The 15313-nt window shown below is 38.5% G+C and overlaps 1 protein-coding gene and 1 long non-coding RNA gene across 2 annotated transcripts; both read left to right on the top strand.

Moving 5' to 3' along the window:
- The first annotated feature begins 4304 nt into the window (after positions 1-4304).
- On the top strand, positions 4305-6267 carry LOC107077173 (myb-like protein X). The gene is made up of 4 exons (XM_015345492.2): positions 4305-4369; positions 4568-4634; positions 5361-5438; positions 6003-6267. Exons 2-4 carry the CDS (start codon positions 4581-4583, stop codon positions 6132-6134), a joined length of 264 nt encoding a protein of 87 aa, XP_015200978.2. The 5' UTR covers positions 4305-4369; positions 4568-4580; the 3' UTR covers positions 6135-6267.
- Positions 6268-8568: 2301 nt separating this feature from the next.
- LOC107077174 (uncharacterized) lies at positions 8569-10406 on the top strand. Its single transcript, XR_001478256.2, has 5 exons — positions 8569-8618; positions 9074-9140; positions 9487-9537; positions 9905-10010; positions 10224-10406. It is a non-coding gene; the product is annotated as an uncharacterized lncRNA (long non-coding RNA).
- Positions 10407-15313: the final 4907 nt, after the last annotated feature.

The following is a 15313-nucleotide window of genomic DNA, read 5'->3' as shown; positions in this document are numbered from 1 at the left end:
GTTAGTTATCTACAGAGCTACCTATTTGTTGCACATACGTCATAACAATATTTCGTTTTTTGAGAGAGGGGTGTCTCTCAAATAATATTTATACTACGGATTTAGTTGGTATACCAGTTAACAATCACAAAAAATATTCTGACCAAAGTCAAATGACTTTAATTCCTCAAAACTACTGATTTTGGTGTAACTTGAAGATTCTTTTGGAAGTTAGTTTGGAAACTGGGAATAAGAGGTAGTTCTTAACACAGAGTTACGGAAGTATAAAACAAGCTGCCCAGCATTGTTGCTGGAAAACTGGCATCCTTCAAGAAATGGGTGGATGAGATGTTTAGATTTATTAGCTGCTGTAGCCTTTCTAATGATCTTATTACTTTTAATTTATTTAAAGGGTGGCTAGATTGTACTGAAAACATATTGTAGCATTCCTGCAAGGAATTGTGGTCCTCCTTTGGATTAAGGGCGCGGTCAGTTTGTCATTTGTCCCCACTAATCAGGCATATTATTATACAATTAATTCACCTCTATCACTGATCTCTCACGGGCGGTACTGCTCTGACCACACTCCCCTCCGGATGTGCTGGAACACCCTTTCGGATAGCGGATCCCAAAAGGTCATGTCTAAGCCTCGGACATGTTCTTCCCCAGTGTCATCTACCCCAGTCAGCAGCCAGCCTTTACTGCCCCTGATCCACTCGCCGCCCCAGTCGTCTGTTGGCAGTCAGCCTCTGCTGCAACCATATGACAGCCGCTACTCCAGCCAGCAGGCAGCCTACCCCTGCAGCAGCTGCTTCAGCATCTCAGAGGAGGAATCTGGTCTCTGCTGCTTCTACTGCATCACCAGTTTGCTGTAAGTCAGCAGCCAATCTCTGCCGCAATTTTTACAGCCGTTTTGGTTTGCTAAAAGCCAGTAGCCAATCACCGCCCCAGCCTACTACGACTACAGATTCTCTGGTCCGGTACAAGTCAGCAGCTAGTCCCTGCACCACCCTGCTGCAGCTTCTACAGCCTCATCGCTCTGCTACAAATCGCAGCCCACCCCTGCAGCTTCCCGGTTCTCTACAAGCAGCCAGTCCCTGTACCAGCCTGCTGCAGTCTCTTCGGTTCCAGCAGCCTGCAGTGAGCTATACAGCTTCACCAGCTTTGCTGCAACTTCTGCAGCCTCCCTGGTCCACTACAAGTTGGCAGTCGATCACCTCATCAGCCCACTGCGGTCTATACAGCTTCACCAGCCTTCAGGGGTTTATACAATACAGCCATTCCAGTCAGCTACAAACTGGCATCACGTTCCACCTTCATCCTTTTCTCCCCTGGAGCCTTGCACTGGTTCTGGTCCTCAGTGGGCACAGTGCCTTGCCCAGACCAGGGAGAGCCTGCTGAAGCCCACCGTGACAGTACATGCTTTGACCTGGTCCCCGATCAGCCCAGCTCCTGTTGCGCTACCCGTAGACCGCCCTGACAACGAGTGCCCTGTCCTGTCTGGCTCCAGATACAAGCTTTCCAGCCCCCACACTAGCCTGCTACGGCTTCTACAGCTCCAACCGTGTGCTGGCAGTCGGCTGGCCATCTCTGCTGCAACTTATGCAGTTAGTTTGGTCCACTGCAAGGCAGCGGCTAGTCACTGCACATCTCAGCCTGGTCCAGGGCACACTTCCTACAACCTGCCCTGTAATCCGCCTGGACTAGGCTCCCACGAGCACACACCCTGATCAGCCTGGCTCCTGGCGTGCTCTTGGTTGACCCCTCTGATGATGTATGTTTTGCTTGCTCGGCTCTAGTTGCAGACCCTTCACCTAGGCCGGCCTTCGCTGAGTTGGCAGCCTACCCCTGCAGTGTCGGCCATGGCCACAGCCAGTCTGCCACCAGTCTCTGCTGCGACTACTACAGCAACGCTGGTCTACTGCTAGGCCGCAGCCCATCTCTGTTGTTATCGTCACTTCCTGCTTCCTCCAGTGCACACTCGGCCGTCTCTAGGGTGCTTTTTCTCTTCTGCCTTCAGGTGTCATCGTAAGGCTCCGAAACTCTCCGAACACAAGCGCTTGGATTCCGACCTGATCACCACCATGGTTGCACATTGTCCACAGCAGTGTGGTAACTGAAGGACTGGCTAACACAGAAGTAGGGGAAAATCCAGACTGCACTGGATGAAATTCAAGACAGCATTCGAAGACGACAAGTGCAGGATTTTCCAATGAAAGAAGGACCAGAACAGATGAAGACTATGGGGAAATACATTTAAAGCCGAGAACAGGAGACAACTTGCTACACAAAGGATTGTGAGGGCCTGGAACAAGCTCCCTAGCGAAGATGAAAAAGCTGACTCCATGGGTTCTTTCAAGAAACATCTGATTGCATCTCTGATCAATCAACCACTGAATACTAAATTATCAAAAATAACTCATTTTATTTTTACGTGTTTTATTATTATTATTATTTGCTTTGTATTTTGTTTAAATATGAATGAGCCACAGAGAAAACATTTTTTGAAAGTGGAGTTGTAAAAAGCAAGATATTACAACTTCCTTCTGTTGAATCTAATATTTAGGTAACATTTCCAAAACACCTTTTATTTAATTAGTATTTATTTTAATACCTCAGCTTTATGCAAGGCTCTTAATCTCATTTTAAAAATCTAGTATATCTCTTCGATTGATCCCCAGCCTTGTGGAAGGCATTCCTCCAGACAAGGTGAATTAATACAAAAAGAGCCACACTCCTTATGCTTATAAAATGGACAATTTTGCACAACCACTCTACCTTATCAACTTGTCTTTGGGTCATGGAGAAACTGGAGTACCAGGAGAAAAGAAGAAGTGGAGAAAAAGGATGAAGCTAAAAAAAATTGGATACTTCACACAGATTAAGTTATAGCCTAGAACTGAACTCAGAACTGTGAGACAGCTGTACTAACTGCCCAGCATCATGCCGAAATTATTTATCTGAAAAAAGTGACCTGACATTTTCAGACTGTTACACCTTTTAAACACCTTGAGTTTAAATGCACATTGTTTAAGCTCCATTTCATTTAAAACACGTACAAAAGTAATGCAACTACTGTATTTTAAAAATGTGATCTAATATTAAGGCCTTTTCAATTTATATTTTGAAACAGTAGGAGAACTAAAACATTAAAAATATGTTTCCCAGGACTTAATTAAACTCACGTAAACAATCTGTAAGCTATTGAGCAACTTCTTCTCTTTTGAAATGTAAGGTTTATTTTCATTCTTGTATAAAGTATGCAATATGTTTTGCAAAAAGTGCCCACAAAGAACATGATTTCCTAATAATAAACTATGTTCAAAACCAGCCTTTGAAGAGACACTTGTTAAAGGAATGAACGACTAACACCCCTGAACAAAATAATGTTTAATTTTAATTCAACTCTTAAAAAAGACATAAATCATGTAAATGGTAGGAGATCAGCTTCATGTTACTTTAAGTCAACTAAATAAGAACGCTGTTTTTAACAATGGGAATCTGCAGTTTTCTAAGTATTGTCTCACATTACTTTGAAACAAAGTACCGTGAAGTCTGTTATATTCTAATGTTATATTCTAATATCCTTTTCAAGACTAATGCTACTTCATTGTCAGAATAGGAGGCTGAGAATTAAAATACAATTAAAGAACACAGAGTACAATTCCATTTATAACAATTCCTCTTTTTGAGCTAACTTAAATTAAATTCTGTGCTAAATATGCACACAATGCTAAAACCATCTTTTCAAAATATATAATTATACTATTCTGTACACAGATACATTAATCAAAGCCATTAAAATTCCAAAACTCAAGTTGTTGAAAAAAGCGTATTACATTTATGTGGAGATGTAATCATTTATTTTTTTTTAATTATAATTGTATTTGCTTCTAAAGTCAATTCCAGATATACTTCTTTCCTTGGTATAAGTTTCCCATTATAGCTTTTAAAATCTCTTGCTTGGGTTAACTGAATAATAGGCTTTATTAAATATGGATTTTTATCATGAGATAAAATATATAAATTGGCTATTCTTACACCAAAATCTAAAACATATAGTCAGCTTTACCTCCGAGTTATAAAAAGACAGAAACCCAGTTCATCCCAGAAAGAGTGTTATGAGCCAAAAAAAAACCAGTAAAGAACAAATAATGGGATCCTCTCCCACGTGGAGTTGCCACTCATTCACTGTGTTTATTATTTTTCTTGTTTAGCAATAATCTTCAAAGAGAAAGAATTTAATTAAGTGAATGAGTCACAACCATCGTGGTTGGTTCTTCACAGGATGAAATGTATATAAATTCAACCCAGAAAAGTGGGGGACTACAATCAAACTGATCCAGGTGTCTCATCCAGGCGAGCAACAGATCTTCCCTACAGTTATCAAGTCAGTTTTTTGCCTCTTCCACATCTGTGCTGATCTGAACTTTGTTTATGCTGTCACCAAATTGCTGTATGATAATAATACTTTATCATGAAATGATTAACTATATTTTGAAAAAACAATAAAATGGAACATAAACCCTACCAAGATGATGAATTTATTTGTGACTGAAATTAACATTTTCTTTTTCTTTTTTTACAGACCTCCATACACCATGAAGACCGCAATCTTCCTGTCGTGCATTATTGGTCTAACCATTGCTATTCCGGTAAGTTTACTCTATATCTTATTTAATTTGTACTATATAAAAAATGTCTCTTGTTATGCCTTCATAATCTGCGATCTATCTCAGACTGATTAACCAAATACTGTATATTCCATGGCTGTTTTGTCTTTGCCTGAGCTCTTTTCACAATTTTATACCTGAATTACTTTACCATTATTAAATATAACAAAACTATATTTTGAGGTCACACATTACTGCTTCCATCAAGAGTAGCTTTTGCCGTTCTTGGGCCTGTGTCTTTTTAGAGTGGTCATTTGGTCTAATCCTAAATTGGAGGAAACTAGTGACTGAAACAAGAATCACATTTTGTACCGAAATTATTTGGAAAAATGACATCAGTTATGTTACTGTTTGAACTGGATATTTTTTTTCTGTAATACAAATTAGAAAATAATGAGAGGTTTGTGCTGTAGGTGGGCAGATGGCTAAAATCTTAATTGTAACAATTAGTTACTGTGAAGTTATTGGTTTTACAAATTATTAAAAGTTGTAAAGGACTGTAATTTAAAATCTAAACTCTAACCGGACATTACATATGCCTTCATTTGACAGAAATGTAAAATTGAAAAAAATGTTAATATACAGTACATAAATATGGGATATACTGTACAGATAACTCAAAAATTAGAAGAAAATACTAAACGTTTTCAGGATATAAAGTTAATTAAACAGATTGTATATATTAATTGAACTTCTTTGTTCTTACAGGCTAATCATGACCATCAACGAGTTAAACGTTCGCGTTCATTCTCAAGCTCAGACTCAAACTCACTGGAACTAAATCAAGTAAGTCCTTTCATGCTACATATTTGAAGATGACGTTCTTTAAAATAAATTTCATTTGGTGTACAGTGACAAACAACCCCTTATGAAGCCTGATGCACTTGTAAGGAATAAAAAGGGCTTTTTAAAGAAAAATAAGGGAAGCAAAGGAGAAAACAGCTACTGTACCTCTTCTGACAGAGGGGGTGTGAAATTAAACTATGCAATATTGATTTTTATTCTTTTGCATGTTTATTTCTGATCATGTTATTTTTTTCAACAGCAGACAGGTTGTTCTGTTTTTATTAAGGACAGTAGAACACACCTGTTCATAGAGTTAGAGCCTTACATTGTGGCTCAATTGTCGTGCCTCAATGTGTGAGAGGTAAAGGCACGAGTAAAGAAAGTTCCTCCGATGCTATAGTACACAGATTTTTGCTTCTGTGTCAGCGCAAACTATAAGAGCAGCTAGATAAGAAAGGTGGACAATGCCCTGACAATGAGCCGTTGAGGTTATGAGAACACATGCATACAAATGAATAGCACAAAAAAGACCCTCATCCAGTACTTCACTTTTGTCTTTCACAGGTGCCTACCTCTGCACTACTCCAGCTGATCCAGAACATAATTAAAACTCTGGCTGCAACAACTCCAACGACTACGACTCCAACGACTACGACTCCAACAACCACTACATTGCCTACAACAAAAAAGCCATAAATTCAAATATACAATGATTGTATCCTACTGTATCATTCCTAGTCTGAACTAACTCTTTCTCTACGACCTTAAACTTCTTAAAAGTAACGACTTCTCAAAAAATAATAAACTTACAGCAGGTATCACATGCAAAGTTGTTTTGCTTATTTTTTGAACGATAAAGGCAAAGCACTGTATTTTGTCACTATGGTGTTTCCAAAACAGACAGAATGAAGCGTTAAATTAGACACATGTTAATAGGGACAGAGCTATCAGCACTTCCTGGGATTAAAGGCATGGTTCTTCAGAGACTTCAGAGGCTTGTGTGACACTTGGGTGCTTCACAACCACATTATGTTCACTAAGAAATTATTAACTAAACAAATATTCTTAGCAGAGTGCACATATTGTAAGTGAAAATCAAAGCTCATGCTGATAAGAAGTTTGAAGATTTCTACCATAATCCGAAACAAGTTACAGGAAAATACATATCTTGCATTATTATTAAAATATTGTTTATTATACATGGGAACTGTAAAGAATATTAGATTTGTAAAAATTGTATTTCACTTTGTAAAAGAATCAGTTCTCCTCGATTAGAGCACCCCTTCATGGAGACTGTACTTAGTATTTAGAAATGTTACATTCACATTACTGTTAAAACATGTGTTTCTTTTAAACCATTTTATAATAAATTACACCACTTTTTTTTGTAACTCCACCACTTTCTCAAGTAGAACATCCAAATTAGATGATGTACTGTATATAATATAATGTGGTTAAAAGAGGTTGGAGTGGAAGCTAGATTTGCAGGGGCTAAATACAACAAAAACCCTTTTAATCTGATATTCAAGACAAGGAATAATCCAGTAAATATTTAAGTACCAATATAAAAAAATAAACCGTTTTTTCATCGCAGAAAGGTACATATTTTCTTCAGTTTTAAGTGTGGATATGCCACAGATTACTTTAAGATGTAAATTCATTTTTTACTGTACTAACCTTCCAGAGCCTTTGTAATGGTCAAGATTTGAACCCCCAACCATACAGATACAATATATGCCTGGATCCCTAAACACTGTTGCCAAACCTCTTCCTGAAAATTGAGTGGGCTGTTTAAATTAACTTTTAAACAAACCCATGTCAGAGAAACAGATGTCAAAATAGAGCTTACACAAGAAGTTAATAATAGGAGGTATTTTAATGTATTTTATTTTATCTGTCCCATCTCCACCTGAATCCAACTTGTCTGTATGTGACTATACAGCCACCACTGACATGCCCTAGATTTGACTTCAGGAATACCCAGAAAGGCTGATGAATTTCAGCAGAGAACCCATCCAGTTTGGGAAATGTCATCACTTCTTAATCAAGTCTGGAGTGGAAACCAGATCTGCAGGGGTTAAATCTCTTTCTAATTCACTATGTTTCCATTGTGCTTATGGATCAAGAACAAAATACTGTTTCCCAGATTTATTTTCTCTCAGGAGATTATACAATAGGTGCCTTTCTCAACCATCTCATCATATTGAAATCAGGCAGTGATATGTGACTTCCTGAAGAGTAGAGAGTGATATTGTGTATCAAACAAATTTTACTCTACCAATTTAGTTAATACTGTTTAGTTACAGTAGGCTCATTAGGCTGGCTTATAAAACCAACATGTTTTTTCATTGTTCATTGATTAGATTTTTTAAACTTAATAGCCTTAAAACAGTCTTATTTTCTCTTTTTATCTCAGCAATTGTGTCAGTGAATTGTAGAGTATTTCATTTCTGCTCCTTTTGGAGCAAGGTACTGTATTTTGTTTCCAAAACAGCCGGAATAAAGCACTTAATTGGATACAAAGATCTGAGAGTGCTAGAAATTGTTTATTTTATTAACTTAAATTCATAAATATATTTTACCCTGACTATAGCTTTGAAAGTGAAATTTTCATTTGTGAAAGTATGTCCCTTTACAAAGGTAATTAAAATATCCAACCCAAAAATGTACCTTTCATTACATTGACATTGTGAGGAAATTCAATCTTTTATCATATTTTTTAACAGAAAGGCAAGAAAACATTATTGGTCTTACCAAGATGTCTATCAGTTATTTATGGACAGTGTTATGCAGTAATCTATAATCCTAATTGATATGATTACTTCAGATGATTAGGATTTTAGATTTGTTATACAAAAATATATCTTTCTCAATTAAATGAAAGCGTACTGTATGTCACTGTGTGTGGAAAAATATGTTTACGGGTGTTTGGTGCACAATAAACTGCAGAAGTTTACAGGTCATCTTCAGGTGGGTGTGACCCATAAACCCAGTACGCCTCTTCCTTAGTCAACACTGTATGTATATTGAAATGATGGCTGTTTGTAAATAAGATTTGATTGGTCATTCATTGTTTGAAATTTATATAAATAGGACTTATGGAATGGAGCATTTTTACCAAGAAGATAACATTGCGAATACAGTACTACTTCATTATTCTTAAGCTACAGCAATTAACAGGTACTGAACTTTGCATTTATCTTCTTTTACATAGACAAACTTTTGTGAGTACTGTATTACTACCATTTTCTTCTTTTGCATTTATGGAAAACATATTAGTACTGTAGGAGCATGTGCAAAAAAAAAATCATAGATTTTATCTTTGTGCTTTTCAAAGCCAATAATCCATTAATTTATTGTCAGAGATGCGTTTATTCCTTGGAGTGTAATTCCAGAACTAAGGAGCACATTGTGAGATGACACCATGGATGAGATGCCAGTCCACTGCAAGGCACATACACACTTACACACGCACACACAAATAGTTAAGAGACACTGAATTACCCAGCCAGCACATCTTAAAAAGGTGGTAGGAAACCAGAGCACCAGAAGAAAACCTTAATAAGGTATACAAAAGCTGAAGCCAACACTTTGTAACGGTTTGATACTTAATTCTTTGATCTTATCTTCTTTAGCCTCCAGTGAATCATGAAGACGGCTCTCTTTCTGATGCTCCTCATTGGGCTGAGCATTGCTCTTCCAGTAAGTGTTCACTACGTAAATGAAATGCTATTACTTCCAGAGACTAGCAAATTAAATAACCTCACAGAGAGACACTGTATATGAGACAATGTACTGTATATATATATTATTTCAATTGCAAGGTTGTAGTTTACTTATATTCTATTACTTAGGTTTGGAAAGAAAATATTATTTCTTTATTTTAGCCACTTTCTCATGTTCTGCAAAGAATGCAATACATTACAGTACAGAGAGCTTGTAAAGCTAATGGTCTATTGCTGACAACTTTTTTTTATACAGTAAAGCTATTGCCAGACAAATATTATTTACTATGAAACACTGTTTAAATATGTCATTATTTTAACAGATCGAAGAAGAGCATCGCCGTGTAGCACGGTCTAGCTCCGAATCTCACGAAGTATGTACCTTTCCTTTGTGGCTTAAAAAAACAAGCTTACTATAATACTTGGCTAAATAAATTCGATTTTTATTTTCAAATCAGGTGACCTCACTTGTCCCCAAGTAATTAAAGCAATCAGCTAGATGAATGAAATATACAGACGTTTATGTTTCAGATGTGATGTTTCTTTTCATGACCTTAATTTCCATTATCTGATTTCTGGCATTTTTCCATAATAACAAGCATTTCAAGATGTATTTTGGTAATTATCTTCTTTAAATACACAAATCATTGTGCAACAGTAAAGTGTTTGGTGTCTTTAAAAACCTCTGGAACAAAGGGCTTCTACTGAATATTTTATCATAATTTTTTTTTGCTTATTCAGCGGGTGAGAATTATCAGTACTGTCACTAATCCTACAACATCTTTAAACGTAACCCAGATTATCCAGCTGGTGAATACCATATTAGGTGCACTCGGACGTTAATATGGTAAGTATGTTTTTTATATGCTGATTAGCCACACTGTCTGAGCCTAAATTTAATTTTGACTGATGTTTAGAACTAAAAATTGGCATATTTTACTTCATTCTCTTTTTTGACTAATTTTAAAGAAATTAGACCTCTCTAGAACAACATACTGTTCCCACTTACTCTATGCAATCAGCAGAAAATATTAACAATATATTCTTCTGTGTTCCACAGGAAGGACATGAGGCTTCACAAACTCCGGCAGCAAGACAAACTCTGTTTCCAGCTGGCTAAAATCAACAGTCTGCAGGCTTGTTTCTCCTTTCTAGATTTTGTGTAAAATTATTGTTATCTTTTCAGTGGTTATGGGGATGTGCTATCATGCATACAACATGTAACAATCAATAAACTCCTCAATGCATACTTCTCTTGTTAATGTGTGCTTTATAATTTATTATCTGTAATGTTTGAACAAATGGAGTTTTAGCAGGTGTTATAACAGAAATTGGTGAGGAAGGTTGGTTCTTGCATCCTCACACCTCGCAATCTACACCATCGCAGCAAACTCCTGAACTCACTCTACACAATACAGAGGGGTTGTTCTAGTAGCTAATCCAGCCTTGGATAGGCTGCCATTCCTTTAGATAAGCAAGCCTCGACAAATAATTTTGTACATATTTATCTTGCTCTCTAGCATTTGTTAAGATCTAACCAAGCTACTGAATTCCATATAAAGTTTTACTCTAGTGAACCATGGTACTGTATACTATATAATAATTATGGGTCATGCTATGGTATACTGCATATACTATTACCATATAGAGGTACAGTATCATACAGTATGTGATACAGTATATGCGATAAAACAAGTAGTTGTCACAACATGGTGATGAGGTGGAAAGCACCGCATCTGAAGGACAGGCCGAGGAGTCCAAGTGCTTGGTCCCAGTGAAGGCATAAAGAGGCAAAAGCCTAGGCATGCGCTAGAGAAGGTGGCAAAGACAAGACAAAACAGGGGAGCACTGTTCAGGTACATAGAGGACAGTTGAAGCAGAAGCAGACAGAGCGCAGACAGGACAGGGACAGAAACTCAATGACAGAGTGCCTGACTGTAACGAACAGTTCTTTCCGGACCCTATGCGGGCCACACAATCCGTAGAAGTGGGGAAACACTAGGAAAAAGTCATGCAGGAATACGGGGATGAAAACAGGGGGGCGTGTCCAAAGTGCGCTGGTGCACGGGGAAGGTGTGGCCGAGGCAAACAATCCAAAAGTAATCCATATAGGGAATCCAAAAACGCAAGAATACGTCCATAGCCAGGTGATCCATCCAACAAGGAATTAAAACAGGAACCAGGTCGGAACCGGAGGACAGGGAACGGGAACAGAGATTAAAACCTTAACGGGACCAAGTGCTTCCAGGTCCCAGACTCGCACGGTACGGAAACCAGATGCAGAGCCAGGATGAACGTCAGCGCCTGGCTTTTAAGGTGGGCTGGGAACAGGGGTCAGGTGCACAGAATTAAGTCTGAAGTGAAAGGGCTGGAGCACCCTTAAGGAGGAGGGACTACAATCGTGACACTGACCATGGGCTGATCAGGGTTGTATTCTGGAGCGAATGAAATGATAACCAGGTGGTGGCAGGTGGATTGGACAATCCTCCTCCTGGCATTGGCTTGACTCTGCATGTGAATGTGGCTGGTTGCCAGGGAGACCAGGGGCTGCTCTGACTAACTGGGGTTTAAAAATATTTATTTATATGGTATATATTCACAACAAGTGTCTGAAGAACATAGAGTATTTTCCCTCCTCTGCAGATTATTTTTCACTGAGAATTGATATGGAGAAAGGAAGAAACAGGACTGAGGACAACAACATTATAAAACCACAATGATTTCCTATCATGCCATCACCATTCCTACTTTACTGTGCCAGGTTGAAGCATGGACAGCTTTCAGGAGCAACTTAAAAGGATTGCCATCTTGTGTGCATTTAATATGTCTAAACATTACAAACTCACAAAGCATGCTTTTCCTGCCCTTCTTGCTCACACATTTTGTCATTTCATACTCTGGGGGTTCTCTGCAGGTACATAATATCTCCTGAAACCATGTTTAAAGAGTCTCGTCTCATATATTAAATGGAGTTTAAAACAAACTTTCGGGAGAAATTAAAACTCTATAAACGCTATAACGATCTCGTCTCTTGCTGATCTGTTTGTGTTTTGTTTCTTCATCCTTTCCTCCAGCCCTTTAACCTTGCAACAGCTTCCTGGCTCATCCTTCAGTAAAGCTGTGTCTGGAGGTTTGGGTTCTGACTGTCCTATTCTTATGGACAGATTGTTGTTCTCCTTGACTAGCTAAGTTACCCCCAGTAAAACTCATTTTTCAAATAATAGTTCTTTTCTACCTTAATTAGAGTTTGACCAATCTACTGAAGTATTAAAAATGAAGGGTGACATTGCATGTCTATGCCACCTACAGTAGCAGTTTTACAGATGAAAGGAACCTTATATATTTGCAATAGGTTCTTTACATTTCCCATAAATTCACCCACAGACCAGCAACAGACATGGCTTAAATGCCCTTTTGATTTTCTTATCAATTACAAATATATCTCGACACAAAACATCGACACACATAGTATGTCCAAGAAGCACACTTGATTATTAGAGGTTCAACTTTACATTTAGGAAGGAAAGGAAATGGAATGGGAATCACCCCCTTTTATACAACACAATTGTCTATAATCAAACAGTAAGAAACCATCTGTTCACAATAGACACCATTGAGAAGCAGAATTGATGACAGCCAAAAAAAAATATTCCTCAATATCCAATCTCTCTGGTCTCTTCACTGGCCAGACTGTAATGAATTTCCTCCATTTGCACCACTTCTGTTGCCTCAGGCCTGTTCCTTTTGTAAAAACAATCCCACCACAGTATTCTCAGTTCCTGGATCACTAGTCCCTCTTTCCTGAGGACTGGTAAAAAGCGGCTTCCCTTGTTCTGTCTGTCTTGTGCCAAGGGGCTCACAGGAGGAAGAAAGAGCACCAATCTGTTCAGACTCAGATCTTTTTAATGTTTTTAATGTTTTGGTTCGCGAATCTGCCTCAGAGGGGGTTCTTCTACTGTCTCTGTCAGAGGCACGTGTGCCCAGTTGATTATCAGGAGGAAGCTTGGGTCGCTTGAGAACTCTAAGTCTGCAGATCTCCAGGTGCCAAGGGCCCGTTCACGTCTTTGTTTCATTTTCTGGACTTTGGGGGTAGGAAATAGACACAGGAGAAGGACAGACACACAAACACACATTGACGCAATTCTGGCCACCAAGTGCAAACTTAATTAAACACAGCCCATAAGCCTGTCCTTTCCTCAACTGTTTGCATTCTATGACACATAAATTGCTCAAAAGTGCACTCCTAGACAATAAACACTGTATTTGTATTGTTTTGTAAGTTGTAACAGTATTTTTGTTGTCACAACCTTTGTTGTCAGCATTAGCAACTCAGTGCTCTTCAATTTTTTTAACAATATACTGTAACTAAATTGATTTGTAATATTAGATAATAATCAGTAATTATATTATATACTGTAGTATGAAATGTTTGTCTTAGTCTTAATTTTAACTGACTTGGCTTTATCCAGCTGAATTCTTTTCTCCACCAAACATATCTCTTTAGAAAACCAAAAAACTCACCAGTGTCTTTTGTCAATCACATACTGTATGCTTCACAAAACAAAAGTAAAAGCATTTGCAAGCTTCATCAAATTATGACAAAGCTATAACAGAAATTAAGGAGGAAGGTTAGATGCTAATCTCTCACACCTCCACTTGCCTTTGTAATTCTCGCACTCAGAACTTCCTGTATCTCACCCCTCACGCAGTGCATTTTTCATAGCACTCTGCATCTTGCTTTGTCACAGCGGAAAGGGAGGCAACCCCTGGGCCAGGACCCCCAGAGGTTTAAATTCTCCCACTGGGAGTTTTTGTTTTCCTCGCTGTCAGTTCCTCATAGTCTTCTATTGCTATATCATGTACCGTTCTATACTTCCTCACTGCATTGTCACAATTCATGGCCTTCAAGAGACTGCATCGCCCAGCAGTTGGTTCCCTACACTCATCAAGCAACGCCTGCTGCTACAGCTAGCTGCTAGTGCTGCCACCCATCCGCCATCTCTCATACTTGCATCCACAACACACGGTGAGCGCTTCTCAAGTGCCGCATCCAAACCTACTTGCTCACACAAGCCCAAGCTTGTATCATACTTGCACCATATGCATTCTGTCGTTTTGTTATTGGCTAAAATTCCCATAGGTTCCAGGGAAAGTGCAGCCAAAGGGACTTGCTTTCAGCTCATCGTTTGGAACATTGCAGAGGTGTTTTGGGGTATTCTTTTTGGGAGGTCTGGCCTTTGAGGCCATTCTCTCAGCAAGGCGAGCTATGCCAAATGTATTCTGTATATCTCATCTCTCTTGCATTTATTAGGATATAACTGAGCTACTGAACTTAGAAGTTCTAATCAAATATTTGTGCGGAACTCGCATGTCCACTCACCTACATACAGTATACTGTATAAGTCTCACACTAGGGACTCCCCATAAGAGTGTGTTAGACAAGAAAGGTGGATTTGCCCCAACAATGATCTTTTATCTTAGGTTAGTAGAACACATGCATACGAACGCATTACACAAAGAGACCCTAATCTAGCATGCCACTTTTGTATTTCACAGTTGTCATTCTTTGCACTGTTCCAGCTTATCCAGAACATAATGAAAGCTCTGGCTACAACAACAACTCCAACAACGACTACACCACCTACAACAAAAAAGCCATTAAATGAAAATGACAATGAATGTGTCTCATAAATCCTAGTCTAATCTAACTTTTTCTGTACTACCTTTAAGTCTGTAAAAGTAATAAAGTAACAAAAAACAATAAACTTACAAGAAAAAAACATGCAAAGCTGGTAAACGTATTTTTAACATGTTCTGATTTCTTTCCTTACGGATATCAGAGGTTATAAAGCAAAATAGACGTATGACAGAAACTGTAGTGCTGAAAGCTGTTTACCTGTCACTTGGGATTACAGGCACTATACTTTACCCCTGGGCATCAAAGACATGTCCAACATTAGGGTGCTTCACAGCGAAGTTACTGACTAAACAGATACTGCAATCTAAGCAAAGAGCACATAAACAAAAATCACAACATGCTAGCTCACGTTGATAAGAAGTTTGATCATTTCTACCATGATCCAAAACAAGTTACGGGGTGTTGTGACTCAGCAGTGAGGCGAAGGGAGCCACCTCTGTACGACAGCCTGA

Source organism: Lepisosteus oculatus, chromosome 1 (genome assembly GCF_040954835.1).
Source record: "Lepisosteus oculatus isolate fLepOcu1 chromosome 1, fLepOcu1.hap2, whole genome shotgun sequence".
NCBI classification, from domain to species: domain Eukaryota; kingdom Metazoa; phylum Chordata; class Actinopteri; order Semionotiformes; family Lepisosteidae; genus Lepisosteus; species Lepisosteus oculatus.
The sequence above is the reverse complement of the archived record's forward strand: the minus strand, read 5'-3'. Positions and strand labels throughout refer to the sequence as shown.

Excerpts from the sequence above, each read along its gene's own strand:
- LOC107077173 (XM_015345492.2), top strand. The coding sequence starts at position 4,581 with ATGAAGACCGCAATCTTCCTGTCGTGCATTATTGGTCTAACCATTGCT. Across the intron at positions 4,635-5,360 it reads GTCTAACCATTGCTATTCCG|GCTAATCATGACCATCAACG; the intron begins GTAAGTTTACTC and ends TTGTTCTTACAG. Across the intron at positions 5,439-6,002 it reads ACTCACTGGAACTAAATCAA|GTGCCTACCTCTGCACTACT; the intron begins GTAAGTCCTTTC and ends TGTCTTTCACAG.